The following is an 11,512-nucleotide window of genomic DNA, read 5'->3' as shown; positions in this document are numbered from 1 at the left end:
CCCAAGCAAAGAAAACAACTGATGGGATTTAAAGTGGCTTATGTTAAGTTAATGACTGTCCAATGCATTATTAAAACCTTTAAACATAGTGCTGAACCGTCAACTTCATAGAAGAACTTGTGAGAAACACTGAAAGAAATAATGTATGAAGATTACTTATATGCCTGGTCAAGTTGCATCATGAAAAATCGACAGCATTACACCAATGTTAAGTAACGAAAGTAAGAGCAATCCCAGATAAACACACAGACTCTCACACTCGCACAGTGAGAAGAACAAAAAGAATAGGGTTCTGCTAATATGGCTCTCTGCCTTTTTAGAATCGACTGATATGGTTGATTTGATTATATGTTATTGATCAGTATTGAGGTTCTCAGTTCTGTTTAAGTCGCCCCCGCAACCTCCTCTCTCTGGGACTGGCCTCCACTTCCCCAGTGGGCTAACATTCATCTTATGGTCTTTTAAACTGTTTGTCTCACCACACTATTTTACCAGAATTTTATATTGTACTTATTACTACTATTTTGTTAATACATTACAAGGCCAAACGTATATGGACACAGCCCTGACCTCAACTCTACTGAACCCTACTCTACTGGAGTGCACCCCCAGGCCTCTTCGACATCCCAGCAGCTGTAAAGTACCTGACCCTTAATAATGCTCTTGTATCTAAATAAACACAATTCCCTACAGCTATACTCCAAAACCTACAGTATGTATGTTTCATGGTGCATCTCAATAAATTAGAATATAATTGAATAGTTTCATTTCAGTCATTTAATTCAAAAAGTGAAACTCGTATATAGATTCATTATACACAGGCTGATAAATTTCAATAGTTTATTTTTATTTATTTTGATAATCATGGATTACAGCAAATGAAGAACTCTGATTTCCTCCCACAGTGCAAAGATATGCAGGTTGAGCTAATTAGCTTTCCAAATTACCTGTAGTGTGTGAATGAGTGTGTGTGTGCCCTGCAACGGATTGGCCCCGTGTCCATGCTGTACCCTGCCTCGTGCTCTAAGCCTCTTGGGATAGGCTCCAGGTCCTCTCAGCCCTGAATACAGGATAAAGCGGTGTAGAAGATGAGTAAGTGAGCAAATGAAAACCCAAAATTCAGTATCTTAGAAAATTAGAATATTGTGAAAAAGTTCAATATTGAAGACTCTTGGTGTCACTCTAATCAGCTAATTATCTAAAAACACCTACAAGTGTTCCCTAAGCCTTAAATGGTCTCTCAGTCTGGTTCAGTATGCTGCCTGTTTACAGAGTGCAGTATCCATGCACATTAATGGAAAGTAAAATGGAAGGAAACAATGTGGTCGAAAAAAGTGCACAAGCAACAGGGATAACTGCAGCTTTGGGAGGACTGTGAAACGAGGCCCATCCAAGAATTTGGGGGAGATTCACAAGGAGGGGACTGCAGCTGGAGTTAGTGCTCCAAGAGCCACCACAAACAGACATCCAGGACATGGGCTACAACCGTTGCATTCCCTGTGTTAAGCCACTCTTGAACCAGAGACAACAACAGACGCATCTTACCTGGGTTAAGGACAAAAAGACCGGGACTATAGCTCAGTGGGCCAAAGTCCTCTTTTCAGATGGAATTTAATTTTGCATTTGGAAATCAAGGTCCCAGAGTCTGGAGAAAGAGAGCAGAGGCACAGAGTCCAAGCAGCCTGAAGTCCAGTGTAAAGTTTGCCCAGTAACTGGTTGTTTGGGGAGCCACATTATCTGCTGGTGTTGGTCCACTGTGTTTTATCAGGTCCAAAGTCATCGTAACCATGTACCAGGTTTTAGAGCACTTCATGCTTCCCTCTGTTGACCAGCTTTATGGAGATGCTGATTTCATTTCCAGCAATACTTGGCACCTGCCCACACTGCCAAAAGTACTAATACCTGGTTTAAGGACTAGTGTATCCCTGTGCTTGACTGGCCAGCAAAGTCGCCCAACCTAAACCCCATAGACAGTCTGTGGGGTATTTTGACGAGGAAGATGCGAGACACCAGACCACCCAGCAATGCAGAAGAGCTGAAGGCTGCTATCAGAGCAACCTGGGCTTCCATAACACCACAGCAGTTCCACAGACTGATCGCCTCCATGCCACGCCGCATTGCTGCAGTAATTCATACAAAGGGAGCCCCGCTCGAAGTGTTGAGAGCTATACATGTTTATACATTTCAGTAGGTCAACATTTCTGTGTTTAAAAATCTTTTTTTTTTTGGTCTTAAGTAATATTCTAATTTTCTGAGATACTGAATTTTGGGTTTTAACTGTAAGCCAAGTCATCAAAATAAAAATAAATAAATAAACACTTGTATATTTGTCTGTGTGTAACTATTCTAAATAATGTATGATCACTTTTTGAATAAATTTTCTGAATAAAAATCAACTTTTCGACGATATTCTAATTTATTGAGATGCACATGTACATTGCTACACAGTAAATTCGTTGCAAATCCCAGCTTCTTGTAAGTGGTGCCGGGATGACTTTTTAAACAAGATACTTTCTTCAGCACGACGTAGAAAAGCGGGGCTACTTTTATTTTGACATGGGTTACACATGGCTTCCGTTGCACTTCCGTGTCGAACGCCTCCGTGTGTTAGAGCAGAGCCGTTCCAAGTCTAAACGAAACAAGTGCCACTGCTGCAGCGCAGTCCGTAGCACTGACGTGTCAGACAGTTACTGTCCAGGCACACCACTAGGTGGCGGTAAACATCCGCCCCCCCACACACACTTATCTTAGCGGCACATTGGGACGTTCCAAACAGCTTAACGTCTTAACGGTTACCACGTTAACCTTAATAAAAATTTAAAATAGAATTGATAAGAATCGTCTGTCTTTTAAAATGAGTTATATTGATATTAGTATTTATTCCTACGAGTTTCAACCCAAGTTGTATGATGTGAGTTGGGAACCTTTGGAGTGACGTCAGTGTGTAACCCTGCCCCACGTGACGCGTTAGCTCCGCCCCCAGGCCTCGTTTCCTGGGCGATGCAGCATTAGTATGAAGTGCGGTGGGAGAAGCGATTAGCCGAACGCGGGGGTCGTTCACGTCACGCCTAGCTAGCGATATTGCTATGTTGAGTCGCGCGCGCGCGCGTGTGTGTGTGTGTGTTGGTCGGGATGAGACGAGCCATCGAGTATATTAAACCGGAATATTGGATCCCGGTGTGTGGATAAATCATTCATTAGCACACAGTCATGGCCGGACTGATCAAGAAGCAGATCCTCAAGCATCTCTCCAGGTCAGTGTTCTTCTTCATCATCATCATCATCATCATCGTCACGGCTGTGGAGCGTGTCCAGGACACAGAGACAGGGACAGGGACAGAGAGGTTTAACTCTAACCAGCACAGATAGATAACCACCCAGTGTGTCGAGCTAGCCGGAGTGTTAGGTGTACAAAGCTTCTGATGAGGACCTGTGAGTGTCCCAGTCCCAGTCCCAGTGTCAGTGTCAGGGGGACATCGTGTCTTATACACTCTTCTGGGATTCAGTCAAGCTGGAGCAGGAGGAAGGCGTGTGGATCAAACAGGGACTTCCTCTGCTTTAGAAAGGGACAAGGGGTTACTGTATTCACCTCTCTGTGCCCTGTCTCTGTGCCCTGTCTCCTGTCCCCTGTTTCTGTGCCCTGTCTCTGTGCCCTGTCTCCTGTCCCCTGTCTCCTGTCCCCTGTTTCTGTGCCCTGTCTCAGCCAGGACACTTACAGGCATCAAGCTCAACACACACACACACACACACACACACACACACACACAACTGCAGTGTGATGTTATTAATTATTTAGTACAGATCAGGCTCTGTGATGATGATGGAATTAATCAGCGTAAATAGACCAGTTTAATAACCAGCACTGTTTACCAACTCCGTTCATGGGAAAGTTAGCCTAATCACTCCCCGAAAAAGACGCAATGTTGTGTTGTTTATTTCCTCATGATCGTTTGCACAACTAAGTGCAGAAGGGAAGGAAGCAGGTGGAAAAACGTTTTATTTCTGTAAATATCTCCAAGAAGAAAGTCATTGCAGTAGTGATCAGTGAGTGGTTGTCGGGAGCGGTGGTGATCAGTGGTTGGACATCGGGGACAGTGATTGGTTGATTGCCTCATTTGCTCATGACTGTACTGTACACACCCCTGATGGTGATTCAACCAACCCTGATGAGTTAACTCTAGTAGTCAGTAGCGGTGATGTGAACTGTAGAGCTGCTAATGTTTGCCCTAAAAGTCTTTCATTTTAAAAGAGCCACAATATCGTCTTTAACATTGGTCCTAATAAAATCTTTTCGTTTATTTTATTTAGAGACTTGGGACTGGATGTTTATGCCGAAATCTCAAAAATCACCAAAATCGGTTAAGAGTGAAGTTAACCCGATATCGTCTGAACTATGACACCAGCGAGCTCGATTGAGTAATCAGGGATGGACTAGTGCAGGAGCGTTCACCTAAATCCTGTAGAGGACCAGGAGCTTACCCAGGCTTTACCTTTTAATGCTTGGCTGTTATTAGTACATGGCTATTAATAAGACACCCTGTTTGCATTATTGATTCTTACGGATGAGCTGGGAGAGCTGTAATCTAATCCACCCTCTCTAAATGACTGTGTGTGTTTGTGTGTGCCGGGGTGGGGGGGTCTGGTAGATGAGTGCACGTTGTACATTAACGTTCTTGATCAGATGAACATTAGAGCTGGAATGTTGTTTTGCGACACACAAACAGGTGCTACCAGTTCCACAGTCCAGACGGACGGCTTTAAACAGATAAACGCATCCCAGCAACACCTATAATTGGTAAATGCGTTTAGGATCCTCATGGTTTTGTTGTTGCGAATGACTATGTTGCAGAGTTTCTGTCTGATTACAAACTCTGCTGTGGCATGTTTGGTCCTGCTCAGTGGATCAGGGAAGAGATCGCGTAGCGTGTAGACGTGGTCCGTGTGTGGCGTTCAGTGGTGGACCTGATTGATGCTAGCTGGTGTACAGGGAGAACAGCATTTGGCCATAGTGTCATAACATAAAAACCTGTGTGATCCTGTGTTCACACTGTGACAGGACGGTGACGGTGTGCTTCCACCCCCTGGTTGATCTGACCTGAAACCAGATGTTTGTTTCTCTACTGGTATGGCATAGACTGTTAATTATATACCCAGTGAACTGACCTTTGTTTCTCCTGTACGAGAAAGTGCTTTTGCTTCCGTTTCTAAGCAGGGTTGAACTGAACCGCTGTGACCTTACAGATTTGTGGAAGTGAGAATGTGCACTTTCTTTATGCAGCAGCCAGGCTGGTCTCTGTGGCAAGCAGTCGTTTCACTGAAGGTGTGAAACGAGACGTATGACACAGGCTTCACGAGACAATGTTACCCTGAGATGATGGGGAACAGTGTCACTGAAGTCTATTCCTCATGTCCAGTCTGCTCCGCAATTAGATTTACAGAGATAGTTTGTTGGAAAAGAAAGCAGGGTTTTGAGGATATTCCGCCTTAATTTTAAGTTGAAGTTGTCTTTAACACATTTTTAAGGCCACGTTTATTATACGGAGCGGGCTTGGAGCATGTGAATTACATGTTGCGATGTGCAGACGGAAGTCAGTGGAAGACAATCTGATACATTTTCAAAATAAAACACCCTGCAGGCTCTGATAGGCAATACAATAAAAATAAAATAAAAGATCTATTTTGCGTTCTTCCTGTGCAGCCTGATACCAAATCAAAAGGTCAAGCCTTTGGGCTCTGGGAGGTGAGGGGGGGGGGGGCATGCAAACCCCACAATCACTTAATCAGAGAGTAGACTGAAGAATGTTTATCTTCTAAATCAAATCTATTTTAAGACCATAATTAAACCCACTAGTGCTCCGGATCTCCAAGTAGCTCAAAGAAGCTCAGTTATTTTGATGAATTATTAATATTGCCTTTCACAAATAATATTACCTTTAAACTTATGGAGCTTAAACCCTGTCCAAAATTTGGGATTAAAAGTCAGGTCTGTTCCAGTTCACCAGCAAATTGAATTGAACAGTAACATTATCATGCCAACTCTGATTTGTTGATGGCTAACATAAGCATCTGCTAAATGTGAAACATGTCAAGTGGCCTTCAGCTAAATAATAGATGTGCTGTGTGTATGATTTTTTTAGTGGTAAACAAAGTGTATGGTGTTTTACTTTGTCTGTATTTTGTTCTGAGAAATCAAAGTGGAAAACCATGGACATCATATTTGGCCCTCAGTCTCCCCACCTGCCCATCATCAGAGCAGTGAGCCTGAGTCAGGATCATCATTCTTCATCTTCTTAGCATAATATTGGCATAAAAATGAATGAACTAATTAGAGTAGTGAATCAGAGGTAGATTGTCGATTCAGTAAGATTTTTGGTTGTTGGTTCCTGCTCCATACTCCAGTCCAGTAGGTGGCGATAGCACACCAGCCACTCTATTAACTCAAAAGAAGAAGCAGCAGCAATGCGCCTACAAAATAGAATAGATTTTGTAAAACATTTGTAGAAAATTAAAGTGGTTTTTATACCTACGTGATTTTCGACCATTTAATGTTTATAAGCTAACCAAAATAATTACAAAAGTCTGCATTGATTCTGAATAAAAAAACGGACCCATAGATTCAGTTAGATGAATCAAGCAATAAAAGATTTAATTGAGTTACATAATCGATGTAGCTTTAGAGCCCACTGTAGTGAGCTTATTTCCATACAAACAGCTATCAGATTTCATTCTGACCAACTGGAGATGCATTAGCTATGAGCTTTAATGCATGTAGGTCGGATCTTATCGGGACACGATACGAAACGACCAAAGTGTAAACGGGTTCTTTGATTTAGTGTGGTGGCCCGTTCTTTCACCTTATGAAAAATGAATGCTGTCGGAGGGACAGAGGAAACTTGGAAATGAGTTGAATGTGTCTCATTGAGCCTGACTGGCCTCCTGCCAGGGTGAGAGCCGCTCCAGTCGACTGGTCTGCCGTGTGGACGCGAGGGAATAATGCTGTTTTAAAATGGATATTTAACTGGCCGGGCATCTCAAGGACAGAACAGCTCTTATCCTGTGTCCTTCTGCCCTCGAAATTGTGTGTGGGTGTGTGTATGTATGTATGTAAACACACACACGCATATACTGTACAGTGTGTGTGTGTGTATCGTTTTATTTATATTTATATATATATATATATATATATATATATATATATATAAAGTATACATACACACATATATTTTTTTGGTATATCTATATTTATATATTTGTATGTATGCGTCTTGGCGTGACCTCTGTGCTATATTTATACACACACTGTGTAAATTGTGGAGCTTTGAACAACATGTCTTTAATAATTTATACTGGAGGCCGCAATGGCTTCTACTGTGTCTGCTGAGAAATAAAGGAATGAGAGAGAGAGAGAGAGATCTTTATTGAAAGGAAGTAGTGCATCACTTGCTACTAAACTTACTGATAGTATAAATCAGATCTGTATTGTATCTTTACATTATAAATTGGTTTATATTCAGCTTGATCAGAATTATGTAAGTACCATTTTAGGGATAATTTATTATTTCAGAAGTAATAATAAATAATTATTGCCACCGTTTATGAAAATGGGCAAAAATTCATATATTAAAATCAACACCCTGACTCTGAGGTTTATGTATAGTACGTCAGGCACATTTTTTGTTTCATTGGTTCTGTCTTCCTGTCACGTCTGACAAGTTTAGAGACACTTGTTTCACTTCTTCATGCTGTACATTATACTGTTGTCTCTGTCCATGTGAACATCACTTTTAATTTCAAAGCAAAGGTTTAAGATTCAAATCAGGACCATGAGATTGTCGTTGCATAACACTGATTTGCTTTTCTTTAGCGCAGCTGAAGGCTCCACCTATGGCGCGGGCTGTACACACTGGTAGACTTGTGGATTGAAATATCCTCACAAGAGCCTTTTGGCCACCAGCCACAACGTTCCCACAAGCAGCAGTGATCAAGCTGTATGTTTTATAAATGTAAAACTGTTAGAACGGGTAAACTAGTGAGGGTGTTCAGGATGACCATTTGTGAAAGTTTAATTAATAATAAGCGTCCGTGCTTAACACACCAGAGAGATCAGCATCGGCCTTACTCTTATGTGCAATGCTCCAAAGTCCAAAGCCTGCTGACATGCTGCTCGTGTGTGTTTAACACACACTGACAGCCATTTTTAGTCAGATCAGAAACCTCCACACGTCGGGTTAAACTGCTCAGAAATGTTCACTTTGGAAAACTTGAAACTTTTAAGCTTTAAATCAAGCCTGTGGCTACAGCTTTAAGAGCAGACATATAAAACTTTATATACTGCAAAATTAAAGCGTCCCCCTTACACAGTACAACTTAAAAGCTCAATCACTAACAGGTCTTGAGATGGAAGGCTCTAGTACTTTACTCAAATAAAAGTCAATGGATGAGGGAATATCATGTAGTGATGGGTCGTGCATGAACGATTCGTTCTTTTTAAAAGAATCTTTAACGTGACTCAGAAGAATGAGTAGTCCCGGAGAGTGATTCGTTCATTTTCTACTGGCCGCGCATGCGCAGATCATCGCAAAACCCCCAAAGGTTATGTACGGGAAACGGAATGCGCAATTCTTTCTCAATTACTCTTCCAGTCCGAGTCGTAGAATAGGAGGAAGATATGAGAGGTGAGCTACTCATTCTGTTTATTATAATATGTCCTTAGCTACATTGTAATATTTTCATTACTGGAACTATAGGCAAAGTTTTTGTAGAGCTATTGGGGGTCTGTTTATTAAAAATGTAACATTTTATTTAATTTCTGATCAAAAAAACAAAATGAACTAAATGACTCAAAAAAGATTAGTTCATTTCGATAAACGAGATTCAAAGACTCGAGTCAGTAAAATGATTCAACCTTTCCATTACTAACATCATGTGGCTTTCTCTTTCTGTAAGAGCAGGCTGCCATATCAACTAAGCCACACCCCCTTCCACTTCCACACACTTGGCACACGCGCACACACACAGGCTGTGGAGATGCTCATATCTCAGGAACCGTATGTGCTAGAAAAAGATTGGGCCCACACTTCATAATTTCTCCAGGAAACGTCTCTGGTTTCATCATAAAAGCATTGTGAACATTTCAACTGTCATCATGGGCTTTCTCTCCCTCTCTCTCTCCTCTCTCTGTAGGTTTGCTAAGAACCTGTCCCCAGATAAGATCAACCTGAGCACACTGAAGGGAGAGGGTCAGCTGACCAATCTTGAGCTGGATGAGGAGGTCCTGCAGAACATGCTGGATCTGCCTACATGGCTGGCCATCAACAAAGTCTTCTGCAACAAGGCAGCGATCCGGGTGAGCGCTAGTCCACTTGTCTCATCCTGTCAGCCTGTATCAGTCCTGTATCAGCACAAAACAAATCATACCAGCACAGGGTCAGCCTCACAGGAGCCTCATAGCGTCCCGTATTGGTACTAAATCATCCCCGATTTCAATTCAGTTTTATTTGTATAGCACTTTTAACAATAGACGTTCTCTTAAAGCTGCTTCAAAGGAATAAAAAAACAAATCGCCAGTGGTCAGGATGGCAAGGGAAAACTCCCCGAGAAGAAATGAATAAGAAACCTTGAGGGGAACCCATCCTCATTTACCAGAGTATGATCATAAATAGATCCCTTGAATGAATTAAATGCAATCCTTTATGGTTATTAAAGGAAACCTTCTTCAGATCCCTCATGTGAACCTATCAGCAGAACATATAGTGTGTGGTCGTCCTCAGCAGCAGATAGTGGTCTGTGTGTGATGGGAACGCCAACCAGAAATGGTGCTGTCACTTCACTCAAATGTCTGAAATACTGTGAAGGGTTCTTAGGCCAGGATAATGAGTGGAGTGCACACACACACACACACACACACACACACACACACACGCGCGCAAACACACACCCACACACACCCACACACTGGTGCAATGCAATGACTTGTTGGGTTTGGCCTGTTGTTAAGTCCTGGATAGTTGAGCAAGGTGTGTTTTTCCTGTACAGTAAATGTGCTCGACTAGTTTATGGTTGCATTCTCATACACACCAGCTAATTATCTGGGTTTGGACAAGAGCAGTGTGTGGACTTTGTTATCACAATCTTAATTCGAACCCTTAACTCAAATGGATGCCTTTGCATATCTTATATCTCATAGCCAGGAGCTGATTCAGGCAGGTTAGTCTGGTTTTAACACAAACGCTGTAATAAAAGCGAAACGTGGTGTGGAATGTTGGAATCAAGATGTGGTGTAGACTGGTGCTGCTGGGAATTCATTTCAAAAGAAAGGCTACAATGCATCCAAAATATTTGACATTTTCAATCCAATTTAATCACATTTCATTTGTATAACTCTTATCAATGGTCACTGTCGCAAAGCAGATTTACAGAAATACAAATGAATGGAAATACATTAGAACGTACAGAAAAGGTACAGACTATAACTATTGGATTGTATCTGGTTAAATTAATGGTGTGGCCGTGTGTGTGTGTCCTATCAGATCCCATGGACCAAGCTGAAAACACATCCTATAAGCCTGGTAAGTATTACGACACACTTTACCTACTATACCTGGTGTCCGTTTTTCGCGGTAAGCTCAAGATATTCTGTTTAACTGTCTTTTAGTCACTGGACAAAGTGGTAATGGAAATGAGCACTTGTGATGAGCCACGGCCACCCAATGGACCCTCTCCCATAGCAACAGCCTCAGGTCAAAGGTCAGGATAGCTCGCATCTCACCTGGAGGATGTTCGGTGGCTTTTATTTTCTTCTGTGAACATGGCTTTTGCTCCTCCTTCCTGTTTCAGTGAGTACGGTTTTGCCGAGAAGGTAGTAGAGGGCATTTCTCTGTCTGTGAACTCCATCGTCATCCGGATCAGTGCCAAGGCCTTTAACGCATCGTTCGAGCTCTCTCAGCTGCAGGTCTACAGCGTTAACACCAGCTGGGTGACCAGCGACCTGCGCTACACACGCATTCTGGACCCTGCCCGTGGGGAGGTACACACGTCTTCTTAGGCTTTATATGAAAAGAGAAGGTGTGGGGAGGTGTGTGTATTTAAGATTCTGTGTGCATGTGTGTTATGCTGTAGATCCTGACCTTTAAGGAGATTAGCTGGCAGATGATTCGGATAGAGGCTGATGCCATCCAGAGCTCTGAACATGAGGTGCTCAGCGCCCCGATTCGTCTCATCACCAATCAGTCTAAGATCAGAGTCACGCTCAAGAGGAGGGTAAGTGTCCTCTCTGTTTCTCTACACTCACTGTCCATTTTGTTAGGAACACCTGTTCTCTAATCAGCCGATCATGGCGACAGCACAAAGTCTAAGGATTGCCAGCCTACAGCAACAACAGTGCAACAGTGCACGCGTGTACTGTTCACTATAACACTTTGACCACGTGTGAGTGTAAAACCTATTTTATTTTGAGTCTGTATGTGTGTGTACAGTGCGTGTGTAAAGCAAATGCAAGTCTCATTAGAGACAT

At 42.3% G+C, this 11,512-nt stretch overlaps 1 protein-coding gene across 3 annotated transcripts in view; it reads left to right on the top strand.

Annotated features, from left to right (window-relative positions):
* The first annotated feature begins 2,991 nt into the window (after positions 1 to 2,991).
* Positions 2,992 to 11,512, top strand: part of bltp3b (bridge-like lipid transfer protein family member 3B) — a 29,505-nt gene continuing 20,984 nt past the window's right edge. For all 3 annotated transcript variants that reach the window (XM_053477480.1, XM_053477474.1, XM_053477487.1), the window contains exons 1-6: positions 2,992 to 3,254; positions 9,184 to 9,346; positions 10,530 to 10,568; positions 10,655 to 10,746; positions 10,837 to 11,026; positions 11,119 to 11,259. In XM_053477480.1, the coding sequence (XP_053333455.1) occupies positions 3,211 to 3,254; positions 9,184 to 9,346; positions 10,530 to 10,568; positions 10,655 to 10,746; positions 10,837 to 11,026; positions 11,119 to 11,259 (669 nt within the window). In that variant the 5' untranslated portion in view covers positions 2,992 to 3,210. The remainder of the gene's footprint in view (positions 3,255 to 9,183; positions 9,347 to 10,529; positions 10,569 to 10,654; positions 10,747 to 10,836; positions 11,027 to 11,118; positions 11,260 to 11,512) is intronic.

Source organism: Clarias gariepinus, chromosome 2 (assembly GCF_024256425.1).
Source record: "Clarias gariepinus isolate MV-2021 ecotype Netherlands chromosome 2, CGAR_prim_01v2, whole genome shotgun sequence".
In the NCBI taxonomy this organism is placed as follows: Eukaryota; Metazoa; Chordata; class Actinopteri; order Siluriformes; family Clariidae; genus Clarias; species Clarias gariepinus.
The sequence above is the reverse complement of the archived record's forward strand: the minus strand, read 5'-3'. Positions and strand labels throughout refer to the sequence as shown.